This window comes from Canis lupus, chromosome 17 (genome assembly GCF_003254725.2).
Source record: "Canis lupus dingo isolate Sandy chromosome 17, ASM325472v2, whole genome shotgun sequence".
Lineage (NCBI taxonomy): Eukaryota > Metazoa > Chordata > Mammalia > Carnivora > Canidae > Canis > Canis lupus.
The window spans coordinates 56822183-56843393 of NC_064259.1; the positions used below are offsets into that span (position 1 = coordinate 56822183).

The 21211-nt window shown below is 37.1% G+C and overlaps 1 protein-coding gene across 1 annotated transcript in view; it reads right to left on the reverse strand.

The window, feature by feature from the left end:
• Positions 1-21211, reverse strand: part of NOTCH2 (notch receptor 2) — a 160421-nt gene that overhangs the window by 23441 nt on the left and 115769 nt on the right. Inside the window, exons 12-19 of the mRNA XM_025453351.3 lie at positions 19675-19785; positions 13370-13562; positions 11918-12063; positions 10004-10117; positions 7512-7631; positions 7001-7153; positions 2470-2698; positions 1483-1684 (exon numbers count right to left, since the gene is read on the reverse strand). Of these exons, the coding sequence (XP_025309136.1) occupies positions 1483-1684; positions 2470-2698; positions 7001-7153; positions 7512-7631; positions 10004-10117; positions 11918-12063; positions 13370-13562; positions 19675-19785 (1268 nt within the window). The remainder of the gene's footprint in view (positions 1-1482; positions 1685-2469; positions 2699-7000; positions 7154-7511; positions 7632-10003; positions 10118-11917; positions 12064-13369; positions 13563-19674; positions 19786-21211) is intronic.

The following is a 21211-nucleotide window of genomic DNA, read 5'->3' on the forward strand; positions in this document are numbered from 1 at the left end:
TAAAATAGTCCAACACTCTCAGTAATCCAATTATTTTACTTATTCTAAATCTTCTTAGCTCAGCCATTTAAAGTTTTCACCACAGAAGTTTTAAGAGTCTGAGGGAGCCTAATAGGTTAAAGTTATTCCCTCCGTTATGATTATGTCCTGTTCCGTGGGCACCTTAGACAGCCAGAAAAGAAAGAAATTATTGCTGTCAGAGAGGTCCATAACACCTGTGCTAATCATCTGGGAGAAATCTACATCAATCTCAATCAAATCTGTCCATGTGAATATGAGTAAAAGGATATACAGCCTATTAATAAACCTAAAAGCTATCACAGAGCCTATTTAGAGGGGAGAAAATCAGGCTTACGCAAAACACGAGGGAAAGAATCTGAGCAGACTAGTCCCTTTCTCCATAACTCACATGTGGTGCCCTGACCCCAGGGAGAGCAAGGTTATACTCCTGGACCGTTTGCCAAAGAAGGGGCCAGTGGTTATGGGTGGAGCACTCCCTTGGCACATGTAGCCTTACACTGTGATAAGAAGCAAGAGCCCAAGGAAGAATGTCCTTCTGATCCACAGAATCAGCATCAAGGTGTTTAATATACAGAGGTAGTTATTTGCACATTCAATATAGCCAAAGCCTTATTGGCCACTTAGTCCTAAATTCTTTGGAGTTCTGTTATTCTATCATTCTATCATTGTTTAAGAAGTAAAAATAGCATAAAATTAAGTACAATGTGGGGCACCTGCAGGGCTCAATCAGTGTCTGTCTTTGGCTCAGGTCATGATCTCAGGGTCTTGGGATCAAGCCCCACCTTGATCTTTGCATCAAGCTCTATGTCAGGCTCTGCGCTCAGCCGGGAGTCCGCTTTTCCCTCTGCCCCCCACCTCTCACTAATTCATTCTTTCTCTGTCAAATAAATTAATTTAAAAAAATAAAAAATAATTAAATACCATGCTGTTTGGTATTCAACCTTGGAATGGTTGCTTTGCCCTCTGGGACTCAGTTTCTTTTTCCATGAAATGAAAGGCTGCCCTAGCTAGCTCTGAGAGTCTATAAAAATGCACATTTACATATTTGAAATTGAAAAACATATGACCAGCTTGATTTTGAGAATGTTACAACACTGCAAAACATAATAATTATTATTATTCCCTTAGACATTGTATCCAAACTTTAAAAACTTTATTTTGATTATTCTTTTTTTTTTTTGTATTTCCAACATGAATACTACCTATGTGCTTATTTCCCATATGTATTTCTCTGCAGTTCTTGGTTAGCTGTTACAACAATCTCATGCTTGTTAATCTGCATAATCTTGCCAGTGCCACCATTTTGGAATCTACCAGTTATTAAGAAGTTATGCAGATTTATCTCAGGGACATCCCCCCTGAGACCCAGAATTTTCTTTTAGGAGGGGCTTATTCTGCTTACAAGAGAATATATAATATATATAATATTCAGCTATTCTGAGTAGGACGAAATTTAATTACCTGACAGTTTTTCCCAGTGTAGCCTAAGGGACAGGTGCAGCGGTAGGTACCAAGGCCATCAACACATATTCCTTCATTTAGGCATGGGTGAGAGTTGCATTCATTGATCTCATGGAGGCAGAAGGGGCCAGTAAAGCCCAAAGGGCACAAGCAAGAGAAGGAGTTAATCCCGTCGACACATGTGCCACCATTGAAACAGGAGCTGAGAAGCAGAGAGAACAATGCCAGCTATGTAACCTGGTACCTCTGATCTGCTATTTAAAAGTAAGGTTCCTAGAATCTAACATGTTATAGAAGCAAAAACTCCTGAGCATCCTAAACTCCTAGACCCAGTAAATTTTCTTTTTCCAAATTAGACTGGGTGCCAACCAGCCTGAGTCCCAGCTTCCTTTCTACAACCAAAAAGGTTACAAGAGTATTTAAAAGGCTGAGTTTATTAGAGATTCCCAGAGAAAATGAAGGTTTCCAGGTTTTACCCAGTCCTTCAGTGGGTTTCCATGTATCACATTTCATTTTATCCCTCAAGTCAATTTAATTTATAAGAAAAGTGATAAGTAAATAGCTCTTAATTCTAGATTTCTTTCTGAAAAAGAAATAGAATAAACTTGTTGGGAAAAAAAACACCTAGAAATTACTAAAAAGTGATGACAAATCTGGGGGTAAAAAAAAAAAAGGAATTTTTAAATTGTCAACTGAAATGAACAAGAGACCAAGAGGAGAATGGAACAGAATTATAACTCTTCCTGTTCCCTAAGCATTAGAAATAAATGGTGGTCCATCCCACTAAGCTTTTCAACCTCTGATCTTTGACCTGCTAACCACACATCTACAGGGAATCAGGAAGTGGGCAATAGGAGTAGACGATGGAATGGGACCCAAGTGGATACCTTATCCCGTCCTGCAATCCCAGCACTGTGCTCTGTAGTTTTCCCTCCTTTCCCTCTTTTTCCAGGAAGACAATGGTGCCTGAGTGTATGTGTTGCTCACCTCTCAGTGCACTCGTCGATGTTGTTCTCACAGTGTACTCCATCAAATCCCGCCTGGCACTTGCAAGTGTAACTGTTGACATAGTCAGAGCAAGTCCCTCCATTCTTACAGGGTTCACTCAGACACTCATTCATGTCTGTTTGACACTTATCTCCAATAAAGCCAGGATGACACAGGCAGGAGAAAGTATTCACTCCATCTACACAGGAACCTCCATTCTGGCAAGGATCTAAGTCATTACATACAAGAATTAGAGCTCTGAACTAAAGCATTAGTTTAATTTTAGACCTATAAAGAAAGGTGAGTGACCTGAACTAAATCACACTAAGAACAGTAATAATTCTGATTCTCTCTACTTGTACTTTTCTTTACATCTGTTTTGCTTTGACTCCTCCATTTATGAAAATGAATGCAGTAACACTTGCCTGAGATTCCTAGCCTATTTGATAATTGGAATGAACTATGCATACATCACTAGCAATTTTGCAATCTTAAGAGTCCTAAAACTTACAATGATCCCCCACATTTGCTAAGCAAATATGTGCCCCCTATAATACACAGAATCTCAAAAATATCAGTAAAGATTTTCAAAAGGTGTATGAGTGGGTGAGGCAAGATAGGATATATACTAAGTACCCCCCGCGCTGATCTTTCTTTCCTATTTTTTCCCCTCCCTTCATCTTTCATTTCCTTTCCTTCCCTCTTCTCTTTTTTGTTTTTGCTTCTAGATTTAAGAAGAATTAAGAAACATTTAAAACGTTTTAAGTATCACACAGCTCAATCTTAGAACACTCTAGGCTCACAGCAATAAATCAACAAACTTTGAGCTACTATCATGGCACAGTCCTCCAAAATATAAATGACATATAAATCAGAACAAGAAAAATAAGAGACAGCTCTTGCTCTTAAGGACCTTAAAATATAATCTGCAAAGACAGGTCATCTACATAAAAAGAGAACAAAACATCAGGTGGGTAACATAGTCCTGATTTTATAAGAGGCTTATTTAAAACCTTAATCATCTATTAAGCTAATTCCATTCTAAGGCTCATCTGCAATCTTTATTGGAAAAACTGTAAAAATCACATTATTTCTTCTTATCCACAGTGCATAATGGCACACTGTAATTTCCATAGCATCTTTCAAGAAACGCACTATAGCTTACTGAATTATTTTAAATTAATTATAAATATTGCTAGCTTTACTTCAAATAGGAAAAAATTTAAATACTGGAAATTTTGACTACATAACTAATGTGGAAAAGAAACCCAAATAATTTAATTCCACTCCCTTAAATTCTCCATCAACTGCTATGGACATATTTTTCTTCACTACTGCTACACAATGTTGAATTTGTCTACATATCTTTCTTTGATAATAGACTATGAGTATCATGAATGTAAGTAAGCACTGGGTTTTATCTATCTTGGCACTGCCAGGACCTAGTTTGGTACCATTCATATGGTGATCTGAAATTATGTATGCTGTGAATTAGGTGCCATTATTTTTAACACATCGTGATAACCTTGTTTGAAGTTCAATGATTTAATCACCACACAAATAACTGAGTACTGATAAGCAGTGAGCACTGATAAGTAACTAGGTATATCACATGCATACAATGACACCATCAAAGCTGGGGAAAGAACCATCAGAAAGAAGTAGGCAGATCAATCCCAAGAGTTTACATTATGCTGAGAATAGCTCATGTTCATGACAGTCCAAACAAAAAGACCTCCTAACTATGCACTAAGTAGGATCCTCAGAGAGTTCTGTCTCAGTAGTGAGCCATTTTTATCCTAGTCTAAAGGCCATTCTGGACCTAACAAATCCTGAAGAAAAGATCCAAAAGGATCAAACTGCTTCCACATGATCCTTAAAGCTTGAACATATTATAAAGATTTTTTTTTTAAGTTTAGCATCTAATAAAAAAATTACCAGGTAGGCAAAGAAGCAAGAAATATATCCTGATGAGGATAAAAATCAACAATAGAAGCAGACCTAGGAATTTTCCATTTGGTAGAATTAATGTGAGGACAATAAAACAATTATGATAAAAAAAAAACAATTATGATAAATCTACTCTGTTCAAGAAGAAGAAAGCATGAACATGACAAGGAGAGGAATAAAGGTATAAGAAAGACTCAAATCAAACTTCTAAAGATAAAAATACAATGAAGAGAAAAAAATATACTGGATGGGATTAACAGCAAACAAAACACTACAGAGGAAATGATTAGTGAACTAGAAGATATATCAAAATATCTTCTTAGTTTTTAGGGATTTTATGTATTTATTCATGAGAGACAGAGAAATAAAGAGAGGTAGAGACAGAGGCAGAGGAAGAAGCTCCATGCAAGGAGCCCAATGTGGGACTCAATCCTGGGACTCCAGGACCATGCCCCAAGCTGAAGCCAGATGCCCAACTGCTGAGTTACCCAGGCATCCCATATCAAAATATCTTCAAATAATAAAATTATCTAAAATGTAACACTGAGGAAAAAAAACCCTAAAAAATAAGTAAAACAGGGACACCTAGGTGGCTCAGTGGTTGAGCACCTGCCCTTGGCTCAGGGAGTGATCCGGACCCGAGACTGAGTCCCACATCAGGCTCCCTGCATGGAGCCTGCTTCTCCCTCTGCCTATGTCTCTGCCTCTCTCCCTGTGTCTCTCATGAATAAATAAATAAAAACTTTAAAAAAGTAAAACAGAGCATTGGTGAACAGAGATAACTTTAATCAACCTAAAAGATGTATGATGAAAGTTGTAAAGGAAAGCAAAAAGAAGAAAAAAAAAAAGGAAAGCAAAAAGAATCTGAAAAAATTTGAATATTTTCCACATTTGGGTCCATATATCCAAAAAAAGGTCAATGAACCCCACACCACCACCACCACCACCACAAAAAGAAACATGAAGAACAACTTGGGCATTATAATTAAATTGCTAAAAAACAGTGGAAAGAAAATACTTTAAAAGTAGTCAAAGGAGAGAAAAGAACATAAAGAAATAAATATAAGAATCATAGCAGATTTCTCCTCAGAAATACTGCAAGGCAGAAAGCAATGGAAGGATTATATGAAAGTGCTGGAGGGAAAAGTCAACTTAGAATTCTACTCCCTATGAAATTATCTTTGAAAACTACGGCAAAATAAAAACCTTTTCAGAAAAAAATTAATCACTAGGAGAAAGAATTAATCCCTAGGAGATAAGCACCACAAGAAACATTAAAGGAATTTTTTCAGACCAAAGTAAAATGATACTTGAAGGAAATGTAGATCTATGCAAAAGAATGAAAAACATCAGAAACTGTAAATATGCTGTTAAGTGTAAAGACTGTTAATTTATTTTTAAATTTCTTGAAAAATTAATTGGCCATTTGAAGCAAAAATAGTATTTTGGGTGGTTTATATGTTGCCATACATATATGGCAACAACAGAACAGAGGACAGGAGTGTAAATAAAAGTATACTGTTATAAGGTTTTTAGTGCCATACAAAGTGGTATAGTCGAAGGTAATGAATTAAAGTTGCATACTGCAAACCCAAAATCACCACCAAAAAGAAAAAGAAAAAGAAAGAAGGAAAGAAAGAAAAAATGTTAAAAAAAAAAAAGATATGGCTAATATGCCAGTGGATAAATAAAATGTAATCATAAAAATGCTCAATTATTCCAAAAAAAGGCCCAAAAAAAGAACAAAATGTAAAGAGATGGAAGATCAAATAACATGCAAGATGAACTCAGTCATATCACCATCAACCATTAAATTTAAATGGCATGAAGAGCTCAATTAGAAGTTAGACACTGTCATATTGGAGAGAAAAAGCAAGACTCAATATATGCTCTCTAAAAGAAACATACTTTAAAGACATAGGCCAAAAGTAAAAAAGATGGAAAAAATATCTAACAATAATCAAAAGAAAGGTAGGGTACTTATATTAATATCAGGCAAAGGAGACTTCAGAGCAAGGAATATTACCAAGTTAAAAGGGTCATTTCATGACAAAGGACTCAATTCTTCAGGAGAACACAACAATCTTAAATATTTTTTCATGTATTTAAAATCAGAGCTTCAAAAGACATAAGCAAAAACTGATAGAATTACAAGAAGTAAACAAGTGCACAATAAAAGTGAGAGATTTCAATATCACTCTGTCAATAATTTATAGAATAAGCAGAAAGAAAATCAGGGAAGATCTAAAAATACTGTTAACCAATTTGAAGTAATTAACACTTATGGAACTCCACCAAAAAACAGCAAAAGACATTCTTTTCAAGTGCACACAGAACACTTATCAAAACAGACCACAGACTAGGCCGTAAGACATGATTTAATACATTTAAAAATAATCCAAATGATGCAAAGTACATTCTCTGATCACAATGGAATTAAACTAGATATCAATAAACAAAACTACCTGGAAGGAACCAGCAACAAAAGGTATTTGGAATTAGCAACAACACAGATGGAGCCTCGGCACTGCCCTGCTCCCTGTGTGCCTCAGGGGGCTCAGGAACTGGCTGGCATACTCACTGGCAAGACAGTCATCGATGTCGTCCTCACAGTCCATACCACTGAAGCCCGGAGGACACTCGCACATGTAGCTGCCCTGGGTATTATGGCAGAGACCATGGTTCATGCAGGGTTTGGAGACACATTCATCAATGTCAATTGTACACCGCTGACCTAGAAATACAGGCACAATGAATGGTCCTGTCTTTGGAAGGTGAGTTCCACAGAAATGTACGGGGAATCCGAGCTGCAGCTGGGGTAAATAGGGATATTCTGATTGGTCTACCGCTTTAGAAAGTCTTGTAAAAGGCTTTGTGCCCGGAGAACATCATAGGAATCTTCCAGCCACTAGGGGGCCCCAAAGGCATGAAAATGAAAAAGGCTTTCTAAATCATTCCAGTTAGCAGCTCCTGTACAAAGCTGGTGTTTTTTGACCATGGGCAGGCCTCAGAAGACTGGGCCTTCCATGTTAATCTGATGATCTGACCACTTTGTTTAAAGCTCTTGGTTTCCTTAACTTCTGTGTTGTTACCTTGCCAGCCAGGGGCACACAGGCAGGTGTAACTCTCAAAATCGGGTGCCTCTTTGCAAACAGCAGCATTCTCACATGGGTTTGGGGAACAGGGAGCCAATACCGTCTGACAATTCTTGCCTGTAAAGCAAATGACAGAATTTAGAGAAAGAGCCACGGATATTGAAATTTTGCAAATTCTATACCAAAGGATGCTCTTTGAATTCAAGTCTAAAGGTAGCTTTGGAATCTGAGAGACCTATAGTCCTTTAAGACTTAGCTCTAACTTGATTACTAATTGTATGACTTCAGGCAAGTAATTTATCTCCCCAGAGCCCTCCACATAAGCAAAATGAGAACTAGGATGATACATAACTCATTGAGGGTTAAATGAAAAAAAACATTTATAAAGACTTTATTAGCATAGAGCCTGGCACACAAAATGAGTGTTCAACAACTGCTGGGCTGCTCTCAACTTTATTATAATGGGTGGTTGTGCTTGCTTCAGCAGCACATATTTTACAATGGGTGGTTACATGGATCTGGAACTCTGCATCTCCACAGCTAAGAGTCAGCCACTCAGAAGCTCAGCCACACACAGATCCTCCTTCATGTGAGCCAGGAAGAAGCAACAACACAGTCTCCTACTCCTCATAACCTCTGCTGGCCTGTTCCAGAGGCAATGGAGTTGATCAGAAGGCTATGGGAAGCAGGAAACAGTGAGGTAATTCTGATTTCCTGCTAACATGTCTCCTTATATCAACAATATGACATTGATATTTGCACACCAATATTTCCTCCCTTAGCATATTGAATCTAAGCTTCCAGCACAGGATAAAAAAAAAAAAAGAAAAAGGAATGCTTTTACTAAAAAGAAAAGAGGATTTTTAAAAATCAAGTTACAATGAACTCAATTTAAAATTCTATCCTAAAATTTCATATTCAAAAGAAAAAAATTACCACAAATGTTTACCAACATACCCAACCAGTTTTTAAGGTATCTGGTTAGAATAGTGGCTCACAAGGGAAGGCAATTTTGGTTAGTTCCCTTCATGCTGGCAAAAGCCCAATGACAGAACCCTTAGTTACACTCAACACTAAAATTTTAATCTGCTTAGGCTTTCAGTATAATATAATTTCCCAAAGTACACACACAGTAAATTCTCTTATTGGGATCGTAATCTGAAGAAAAATCAGTAGCCAGCAGAGAGTCAAATATTCTTACAGTATCTGAATAGGAAGAAGACAAAATAAATATTTTCGCACCTAAATTACACTCAAGTAAGCCTATGATGCCTGAGCATAGTGACACCTGTTTATATCTCCCTGCAGTCATCAAGTCTCAGTCTTTCTGGCTGTGAGATGTTCTTCTTACTACCAACAAATGTGATCAGCACTGTCATTATGAAATGTATTTTTTAGGCTTCCTTTGTCTGGGGATAGCTAGGGATCTCCAATAACTTTAATTTTATTTATGAGGCTGGCTAAATGCAGTTTGTCTCCATGAACATTTCTCTCAAAGAGGAACAAAGGTAACAATGTAGTATCAAGTCTTTCAGGTAACAGAGTTATGGTTTTGGCCACTCTGCCACTCTAAACAGCTAGAGTCACTAGTAATGGCTACTACTAACAGCACACTAGGGGAGTAAGACTTCAGCCATGCTCCTGTCTGCATGCTGCATACTGAAGAAGCATGCAAGCCATCATCCATTTTCCTGTTTTGTTCTCCACAGATGAAGAAAATGGATGAAGAGGTAAACAAGCCACACAAATACAACCACACAAATACAATCACAAGACAGCAGTAATGAGGCAGGAGGGTATAAAGAAGAAATAAATGTCCAAACATTCTCCTAAAATACCACCTGAAGCAAAGAACACTTGATACGAAATGAAGTCACACCCATGTCTTCTGTGTATGTAATCGCCATCCAAGGGGCAATACCTCTCTGAATGAGACGTAGTGGTACTGAATGTAAGGAGAAGAAGGGCTGTTAAAAGGACAAGCTTTGGATTGAGAGAGACTTACGGGCAAATCCTAGATCTACCACTTACCTATGTGGCCTTCAGCAGGTAACTTCTCTTTGCCTCAGCATAAAATGGTCATAGGAACTTCTACTTTACAGAATTATTTTGAGTACTGTATTAAGGAATCCAAAGTACACAAAGTACCTGGCATATAGTAAATTACCAGTAAGTGGTGGTTGTATTATTGAACTAAGATGAAGAACACAGGCCATGACAATACTAGGTCTATTCAAATAATGAATGAAACCAGCAGCCATACATAATTTTGAAAAACATGTTACAAAGAAGGCAAATGAGTTCCCCTATTGGTTGCATTTAGGTAGGCCACAGTGTTTCCTCAGAGCTCAAGATCTAGTCAGTGAGGGCAGGATGAGTGACCAGGGAGCAACTCCTCAGAGCAGCATCACTATTTCCAAGACTCAGAGGTTTAGAATGACAAGGCAAGAACACACATCTTCTCTGGTCCCTTGACCTGCAGAACTCACCTGTGTATGGCAGCACACAGTGGCAAGTGTAGCCACTTATGTTATCAAAGCAGGTTCCTTGGTTCAGACACGGATTTGAAGCACATTCATCAATATTCACCTGACAGTTATAGCCTATAGACAGAAAAGGGGAAAATCCCAAAACAGTGAAACTTCCTGTTAGCCTCTTTATTACCTAAATGAATAAGCAATTCTTTTCATGCTAAATAGTAACTGCTTTAGAAATTGAATTTCTTTAGGCCATTGGAACACCTGTTCATTCATTTCAGTGGCAAGTCCCTGACATACAGTCAGTCAGTAAAAGACAGTCAAAAAGATGAATGAAAGAAGTATATTCTAATGGCTTAAAGGTTGAATGCATCTCCAAATACAAGTGATTCCTCAAGAATGGACCAAGAAGCTCATTAAGGTTAAAATTTTGCCACTGTAATCTAAATATCAGCTCTTTGTATACAAAGTAGCTGGTCAGAACCTAAAAAGGGGTATAATTTATCAAGGGGTAATTTTTTTTAAAAGATCTATTCATTTTAGAGAGAGAGAAAAGAGTGAGTGTGAGTATGGGCAGAAGAGAGGGGCAGCAGGAGAAGGAGAGAATCTCAAGCAGACTTCCTGCTGAGCGTGGAGCCAAATTGAGGCTCAATCCCAGGACCCTGAGATCATGACTTGAGCTGAAATCAAGAGTCAGCCAATTCAACCAACTTAGCCACCCAGGTGCCCCAAGGGATAATAGTTTTTTAATACATTAGTTAAAGCCTCTGGTTTATGCCTACTCTTCATATGCACAGTCTCTACTAATAATGTAGTAATACTTCCTGAAGTCATAAAATTGTTTTCCCCTGATTCAAGACATGGAATCTATTTTCACTATGAAAAATAGAAAAGTAAGGAAGTATTAATGGGATAGGATAGTACCTAAATATTATACACCTTTGCATTTTCAACAGTACCTGACACAGAGCCTCAAGATAGAGGAACTATAAGCACTGTAAATAAAAATATATATATATATTGTCTGGGAGTACAGAGGTCTGGGTTCAAACTGTATACTGTTACTCACCAGCCATACAGCTTTGTATTTTACATTTTGATTTTATTTTGTTCGCTGATCAGCAAGTCTCAATGAGACAAAACACATAAAAGCACTTTTAAATTTCGATGCAAATGTAATATATCAGAAAATTAATGACTAAAATATAGTCTCAAAATTTTCAAATAATCAATAAATTGACTCTGGACATCTTGATGTATCATGGTAGTCTGGCACAATTTTTGAGTAGGGAAATCAATGACTAAGTAGATAGAGGAGTGCAAAATAAATGATTTCCCCACAAATTTCACTTTCATGAGTTTCTAAGAGAAAACTGATGGTAGAAATACAATGACAACTCAAAAAATTATTTTTACACAATCCTCACTATAATACATTTTTCTAGAAATACATTTTTCTAGAAAGCCATAGGTACACTATATATTTATCTCAATGTGTAAGATAATTTGTTAGAAGGGTTTGGAACACATGGATTCTTCCATGGCATGATTGCTATCATAATTACAATAAAACAAGATTCTCTAGTAACTAAGTTCTCATTTTACTCCCCAAATCTCTTTTGAATTACCATAGAATCAAACCAGCACCAGGGAGCTTACAATTACAATACCTGTCCAAAGTTGTGTTAAGTGAAGTCCTAGCTGCCCACCTTAAATAGTTCTGCACCTCACCTCTTTGCTAGTAGAATCTATATTTATTTATGTTTTTATTCCCAAAGTGTAAAATATTAAGTTCTTATAAATACTAAGTTTACAAATTATGTTTGCCATAAGAGTGCATAGGAACAAAGAAAGGGAAAGAAGTCAAAGAATATGCAATAAGAAAAAGGCATGAAGGGAGATAGAAATAGGCATTTTTGTTTTCACCTTTAAAGCCCTTCTTGCAAGTACACCTGTATCCATTCACCAGATTGTCACAAGTTCCTCCATTCTGGCATGGGTTAGAAAGACATTCATTCTTGTCCACTTCGCAGTTGATACCAATCCAGCCTGCATCACAAAGGCACTTGTATCTGAAAAGAGATAGCATTCTTTAGTGTGGGGGGATGAATGTACAATTGAATCTTAGGTAAAATATAGGACTTAGTGAAGAAATGTGGAACAGAGGAGCTCATGGGAAAGCTAATCTCATTTCTACTCTTCTGGGAACCTATACTTGGATCACTGCAGATACAGTGTGAATTGTGTGGTCCCATCTGGAGTACTCAGTAAAAAGGTTTTTTTCTGGTGCTTCCTAGCTCACAAAGATACTAGAGAAATTAATTAAATTATAGTGAGCTTTCATATGTAAACAGTGGTTGGTACAAACATGGATAAATCTGTACTTTTATTATACAGGAAATTAAAGTAAAGCAAACATTAGGATCATTTGTTTCTGATGCAAGACAGACATTCAAGAAGTAGGTTCATATCAGAGACTCTAAGCTACTCTGAGGAGCTCCTGGGATGTATGACTTTTGAGACATACTTTGTCTCTCCCGAACCCTGCCTCAGAAAGTATGTTGGGTAGGAAAGGGAACAAAAATGAAGGTATCTGAAATATATGTACATTCTCCACAATTTGAACATCATAAACACTTAGATTATGGTATTAGGAAATAAAAGCTCTCTTGTCTGGAGATTTAGGAAAAAGGTAGATGGGTTGGAATGCTTTGCAGGCTGTCATACTCTGACACAAGAATATTGAGGCAATTCATTTGGAAATTACTTGATTTTCCTTCACCTCTAAATACATTCTTTATTCTTTCACATGTTTTAAGTATGGCAAATGGCAATCCCCAGAGCCTTATCTTCTGGCAGGCATAGCAAGCATATAGGACTATCTTATGTGACCTAACTTCACACTCTGAGTTTCTACAAAAGTAACTAGCAACACATCACACAACTCTCAGGGGCTTACAAACCATGAATATTTTATCAGGGCCATGTGTATAAAGTAGCAGAGACCAACTCCACTACAGTGGCACACCGAGGCACCATGACAGATAAGAATGGAGTTTTTAAGCAGGGGGAAAGATAAAATAGAACCTCCCTCAGAACTCAATCCTGCAATAATTACTAAAAGCACAATTGCCAAAGACTCATAAAATAATGCTGGATTTCTCCCATGAGCTGATTACCCCTCTATTTTCTACCTATTCAGTCATGGAAGGTAGAACAGAAGTGGCAGTTTGGAAGACTGAAGGAGACTACCAAAATCTGCAACCCACTTTCAGCTCAAGCCCATAAATGACTTTCCACAGGGCACAGTCTATACTGAAACCCAACTGGCTTGATAACAAGTCCATAAGAAACTATTCATACATGGCAGCAACTCACCCACTAGGGCCCCCGGTACAGTTTCCATGGATGCAGGGACTGCTCAGGCACTCGTTCACCTGTGAGTAGCAGCTGGGGCGATGAGGACCCTCAGGGCATAGACAGCGGAAACCATTCACATCATTGATGCATGTTGCACCCTTGCGACAGGGATTGGAGGCACACTCATCAATGTCAATGTTACATCTCTGTCCTGTAGAGAAGGAGAACAGTTTTTGTCATATTCAAAATGCTTAGGGAATAGACACAGAACTATGAGAGATACTGTGTTGACACCTTGCATCTGCACAGGTTGTCTTGGGCACTAAATGTCAAGATTTTTTTTTAAGATTTTATTTATTTATTCATGAGAGACAGAAAAAGAGAGAGAGGCAGACACACAGGCAGAGAGAGAGAGAGCAGCAGGCTCCATACAGGGAGCCCAATGTGGGACTTGATCCTGGGACTCCGGGATCATGGCCTGGGTAGAAGGCAGACACTAAACCACTGAGCCACCCAGGCATCCCTAAATGTCAAGATATAAATAATAAGACACCTAAGAGCACTTAGCGCGATGTGAGGAAGTAGCAAACGGTATAGATTTTGATAACACAGCCAAGTTAACAAAATGCTGGAACAGCACTGTAGTGTTTTGATGTATATTTCTTCTTTATTCCATCTTAGAAACAGGGAAACTTTAAAAGAAAACACCAAATGTTACCCAAAGTTGGCTGTTCCTCTGGCTGATGTTCTAGTACTGTTAAAGAAGCTTTTATTGGGGCAGCCCCAGTGGCCCAGCGGTTTAGCACCACCTTCAGCCCAGGGCCTGATCCTGGAGACCCGGAATCCAGTCCCATGTCGGGCTCCCTGCATGGAGCCTGCTTCTCCCTCTGCCTGTGTCTCTGCCTCTCTCTCTCTCTCATTCTCTCTCTCATCAATAAAAAAATAAAAAATATTTTAAAAAAGAAGCTTTTATTACTGCTTTTAGCTGATTCACCACAAACTATTTTTTTCAGTTAGTCAATCTCTTACATTCCTACATATGGTATATCTCAATTACCCGGAATACTTTAGTGAATAAACTATTAATTTAATATTAATATTGGTGAAAAAGAAAGCCATTTTGCTTTCATTCTTAGAGTTGCATTAATCCACTTTTTGCCTCAGAAAGAAGGTATTCTAAGTATTCTAAGCATAATTTTAATGTCTTCTGATAATTGAGAAAATAATCCAAGGATTCTTAACCTACTCAGACTTTAATGTGCAAAGAGTCACTTAAAATACTTGTTTTAAAAGGAGATTCTTAGGCCCTGGCACCATAATTTGTGATAGGTAGAGTCCAGCAAGCCATATTTTAAATAATGCAGATGGTTCAAATATTACATTTTGAAAAACTCTGATGTAGACAATTATTAGTCTATCATCATGCAATAATGTAAATGCTCAAAGTATATCAAATTAAATGAATATATTCTTCCCCTGAAACCTATACACTTTGCACTATGCACTTTGAAAAGATGTCAGCTCTAACCTTGACATTTGTTGCTTTAAGCTAAATGAAGTGTGCCACTTACATAAGAGTTTTGCTTTGTTAAATTTTGAACAATTGAGATTTAACTATATATTGCAAAATGATATAAAATTTTAAAACAACCCATAATTCTGTAAATAAGTGGCAACAAGCAACTGCTGCAAAGGAATTTATAAGTTTTAAAGAATATAATTTTCTGATTCAGATAAAAATATGCATTTTTATTTAAGAAAGAGAAACCTTGCATTTAGAACAGGAAATTCCAAATGAAATAGATCCACACCCCTTTAAAGTATGGGTATTAACATTTTTTCACTCTCCGTTGCTCTCTAAACCATTATTGGTGGTTCTTGTGGCAAAGACCCACAATCTGGTAGTGGTTGCTGTTTTCCTCTTAAGTGTTTTATTAATAACTTATTTAAAAAAAAGTTTTCTTAGCCTCAACCTCAGATTTTTTAAAAACGTTTGCCACTGGCACCAAGATAGGAGCCAGAACTCTTCAACTGCACAGCTATCCTTAGCTTCCTATCCAGTGGAGAATGAGAGAAAAACGCCTTCTTTTTCTGTCCTTTTTAGGAAGCATTTTCTCAGAAGTCACTCCTCTCAGGTTTCCCTCATTTGTTTTTTGGGGTTTTTTTTTTTTAGTTTCCATTTCTTTTATATATTCATTACTGTGGTTTCTAAGATTTTTATTTAAATTCAATCTGCCAACATAAAATGTAACACCCAGTGCTCATCTCGTGTGCCCCCATGCCTGTCACCGAGTTACCCCATCCACCCCCACCCTCATTTGCTTTAAAAACTCTTCCCAGAGTCAATTTTCAAGCCATCTTTAACCAAGAGGGTTAAGCACCCCCTTGTGCAGTCTACAATGTGGAGTGACTGCTGCTTCACTATCAAGGTCTCACCCTTATGGAGTTTCCACCCAGTATGAGAAAGGCCCAGCACAAGGCTATTGATCTTATTGGGCTTATTAGAAACTATTAAATGAGAAGTTAACCAATGTTTTTTACCCTGTAAGTACTCAATAAATTAGTGTTTAATGAAAAAAGCATGGTATAGTCCAGACTTTTTTTTTTTTTTAAATTCATGAGAGACAGAGAGAGAGGCAGAGACATAGGTAGAGGGAGAAGCGGGCTCTGATGTGAGACTCGATCCTCAACCCCAGGATCACGACCTGAGCCAAAGGCAGATGCTCAACCTCTGAGCCACCCAGGTGTTCCTGGTATAGTCCAGACTTAAAGATTCTGGAATTGAATGACAGAAGTCCCAGATCTGAGTTCTAGTCATTCACTCAACAATATTATTGAATGCTTCCTCCATGCTATATACTATTTTAGACACTGGCTAAAAAGATGATTAGGGAGGTTTCTGTCTTCTGGGAACTCACAGTCTTAGCTGTTTGACTCACTATAGGACTCGATATATACAAAATATGCAAGTGATATCATACAGTATATTTCTTTCTCTGACTCATCTCACTTAGCATAAAGCCCTAAAAGTCCATCCATGTTGTCTCAAGTGACAAGATTTCATTCTTTTTTATGGCGAAGTAATATGAACTGATTTTATTATTATTGCAAGATTCCTTGTTCTTAGCAGTGTGCCTATTTAGGATATGCCATTATTAGGTTAACTAAGGGCCAAAGAACCAAAAGCAATTCCATACTCAATGTTTATAAATTTGTGACTTTTGATTTTATATAGTTTTATAATGACATTAAAATGAGGATTAGGGCAGCCCCGGTGGCACAGCGGTTTAGCACTGCCCAAGCCTGGGGTGTGATCCTGGAGACCCGGGATCGAGTCCCACATTGGGCTCCCTACATGGAGCCTGCTTCTCCCTCTGCCTGTGTCTCTGCCTCTCTGCCTGCCTCTCTCTCCACCTCTGAATAAATTTAAAAAAAAAAAAAAAAGGTTAAAAAATAAATAACTGATCTGCTCATGGATTTTTTTAAAAAATAAATAAATAAATAAATAAAATGAGGATTAGCTATCTTGGTAGATCTGTTACTCATGATTAGCCTTTCAAATGCTTTTTGAAAACCACTAGGGTTTGGTAGAGGGTGAAGCTTTCAAAATTTACCTGTTTCAGATAATATTGGGTTTCTAGGTACAAATAATGATTTACAGCTTAAAAATACAATCGTCTGTGGTTAAATCACGTAGCTCTAATTACAGTTGATACTTCTAGTACCCTCTATCTGGAAATTGTTGGGAATTTTCCAACAATAGTTTCTAAAATTGTGTTTAGTCTAATGTGTTTTTTTTTAATTGAGCTATAATTGACATATAATACATTAGTTATATTATACATATAACTAATGTATTAGTTATATTATACATATACCTGTGTATACATATTATACATATTGTATACATATACATATACATTAGTTATATTATACATATACCTGTGTATACATATTATACATATATATACATATGCAACAGAATAATTTGGTATTTATATATTCTGTAAAATGATCACCATAATAAGTCTAGTTAACATCCATCACCATACATAATTCCAAAAATTTTTTTTCTTGCTCTTTGCCTATTTTTAAGTTGGATTATGTGCTTCCTTGCTATTGACTTGTATGAGCGCTTTATACATTTTGGATATTATTAATCCCTTTCCAGATATTTTGTTTGCAAATATTTTCTCCTGTCCCACAGGTAGCCTTTTCAACTTATTGTTCCTTGCTGTGCAGAAGCACTTTAGTTTAAGAAGTCCCACTTGTTTATTTTAGTTTTTGTTGCCTATGCTTTGGTTTCTTATTCAACCTATCCGTCTTTATGGACTTATAAGAAGTCAGCAAAATAATGGATATGAAGGTGAAACTGATAAAGTAGTTTGTAAAATTGAAAAGTAGTGATAGAGGTGTCCTTTGAGTTCTTTCATTTCCCAATCAGTAAGTGCAAAGAAGTCTGAGGAGAATACAGTATTTAGTCTGAAAAAGAAAAACTCATTTAAGTCTGTCAAAGCTGTTATAAGCGTTGAAAAAAAAACAAACTAGAAGTGTTAAAATAAAACAAAGAAAAGGATAAAACACCTCACATTTACAGCTCATGTATATATAATACCACAGTTGTCTGTGATATTTTCAGCAGCAGATTAAAAAAAACAAAAAAAAATGAAAAAAAAAAAGTAGACAAAATCATTCCAAAAATAGAATACCATCCAGTAACCCAAATATTCCAGTTCTTGGTTCTGTAATTTCATGCTACCTTAGGTTTATTTTAGAATATTTTTAGCCTATGTCCTCCTTCCTTGACCTCCTCGGTTTGCTGAATGTCAAAAAGAGAGAGAATATGATTTACTGGCATTTAAAAAAAAAAAAAGTCTAGTGAAAGGCTTACATATCTAAAAAGAAACCACAATAGGCACCCACTTAGGCTGTCTGGTGAGGTGAGAATGGGCATGGACTCTCGAGCAGGACCACCTGGGCTGGAACCCTGGCCATAGTGCATTGGTAATGTTAGTTAACCTCTCTAAGCTCTGGGTTTCTCATCAATACCATAGGAATGATAATGGCTGTGATAATTAAATGAGATTAGGTGCCTACCACCTAGTTCAAAATAAGCTCTTAATAAATGATCACTATTCTCTTATTACCTATTTAACGAAAATGCACCTATTATCCTAGCTAGCAGGATATTTTTTGTGTATTCAGTTGGCTGTCACATAATCTTGGAGTAGCAAAAGTTCCAGGACCCAGAAGTACAGCTGGCCACTAAATATGACAGCTTTCATGATACCTGTCTTCTGAGCAATCTTCCACTGAGCAGAGATTACAGTGACCCATGTGAGCCACAAACATTACTCCCTAGCATCCACAATCATACCAAGCAGGAAAAGGGATTGTGAAATACAAAGGAAAGTAAGTTGCTGGCAAGTGAGAGACAGACATTCACTTCACTTGGTACTGAATGCCTTTTGACATCATGGTTTAAAAAGTTCTGAGGGAAATTTCTCACACTGGTCGCAAATGACCACATGGTATTTATTAAATGGTAACATTATTACATAAGTGCCTGCTTGCATGTGGCATTGTCTAGAAAGAAAAAGATAGATACCATAAATGCCCTCTGATGGTGCCATAACAAAGAGATGTGTCAATAAGGTACCTCAGATTTCTCAGTAGCCCTTAGCACTTTTTGATCAGGAGCGTAAAAGATAAAGGCAATCTTATAAGCAACAAAAGAGAGAGATTTGTGTTTGTGTGTGTGCACACAAGCATGCGTGTATAAATGTTCTAGCTACTTATAATAATTAGAGCCAATTTTTTTTCTAGCCATTTACTTTCTGCCTCCTAGTGAGAAAAGATCTCCCTGCACTAGCCAAATTAGTTTGGTCCTCCCAAATTCTGGCCTCATCCAACAATCTCCCGCAAGATAAAGTACTCAGAAAAAAGCATTTAGTGTTTTCATAGAATTTATCTTGGCTATATTCTTATGGAAGGCATTCACTAATAAGTGTAGCAAATTAAAGGTGACAGAGATGCTATGTAACTCAAGTACAGTGACAAAAACACATGGTCTGACAAGAAATGCTTTTCAGGTAGATACAACACGTGGTCTAAAAACCCTACCTAATGAAAAGCTTCATGCTTACAATTTTGGGAAGGACTATAAGTAGAAAATTGGGCCAGAGAAGTAAAGAAACAAACGTCTAGCCTTCGAAGAGATAGAGAAATATGAAACATCTGAAACATGATTTTCGTTTAGATACTCTTTTCCCAAAGTGATGGGACTGAAGAAGGGACCTCCTGACAAAATGGGCATTTGTTACCTGTGAATCCTGGTGAGCAGACACAACTGTAACGATTAATGCCATCCATACAGACCCCATGGACACAAGGGTTACTTGCACAGTCATCAAAATTGATTTCACAATTAACACCTGCAAAAATAAGAGCAAAAAGAAACCATGCAGTATTACCACAAAAATAGTATATTGAGAAATCTAAGGAGTATCTGGCCAACTCTGGATAGAGTAAAGCATCAGTTCTCCAAAGTGTAGTCTTCTGGACCCTATCAGGGTGATTATCAGGACAAAACTATTTTATTAATCATACTAAACCACTATCTGCCTGTTTCAGTGTTGGCATCTGCCCTCATGGTGCAAAAGCCAACAGGGGTAGGATTGCTGGCATGTTAGCAGGAATCCAGGAATTGAGATAGTAGTTAACTTCCATGCACTCACAATTTTTTTTTTTAATTCATAGAGATGCAGAGAGAGAGAGAGAGAGAGAGAAGCAGACACAAAGGCAGAGGGAGAAGCAGGCTCCATGCAGAGAGCCCGAAGTGGGACTCAATCCAGGGTCTCTAGGATCACGCCCTGGGCTGCAGGTGGTGCTAAACCGCTGCGCCACCGGGGCTGCCCTTTTTTTTTTTTTTTAATTTATTCATGCACTCACAATTTAAACCAGACAAAACATCTCACTTAAGAATGACTTTGGTGAAGAAGTCAAAATTATTAACTTTGTATTTGTATTGTATCTTGACCCTTGAATATACATCTACTGCTCTGTGTTCTGAAATGGGAAATAAAGCAGTTTTGTGGCATGCCAAAATACACAGTTACTTCCAGGAAAAGCAGTTGTTTGTGTGAGTTCTGAACTGAACATACTTTTTTCATGGACTCCCATTTTAGTTGAGAGAACAACTCACAGAGGAGCCAGGGCTATTCAGATCTAAATATCTTAGCAAACATTAAGTGAAAGAAGTAAACCTGTCCTTTCAAGAAAAACAACTGACAGTATTGTGTTCCAAAAATAAAATGTAAGCTCTTGCATGAAAACTAGAAGTTTTGAACTTATATCCACTGCCAGAAGCTTGAAACTCTCATTATTATGGACATAAGTTTTCAGGATAAATCTTAAAGGATCGGGATTCTTCAGTGCTGCCTTCCTTCTGGCCCATTCCCCAGATGAATGGTAGAGTTTGGCTATATTAAGAAAGGCTTAATTGACAATAATGAGTAACTAAACAGTAGGGATATACCAATCATAATTTTTACCATCATTTTATAAAAATACTCAAGATATTCTGTCATTTACTTAACATGAATTTAGTGATGTTTTATTTCCCATTCATAGAAAAATGCCTTGGTAGTTTTAAAAAAAAAATCTAAAAATAAAGCCTGGTAAAAAGGATATAAACTAACAAAATTTCCATGAAAAAATGTGGAAATTTTGGTTCACTCACACTTTGTATTAATATTTATTAATAATAATTAAGAATTAAGAATTTATTATGTGCAAGTACTTTGCCTCCTACCTTACATAACTTTTCTTGAGTCCTCTCACTCAAATGGCACATCAAGT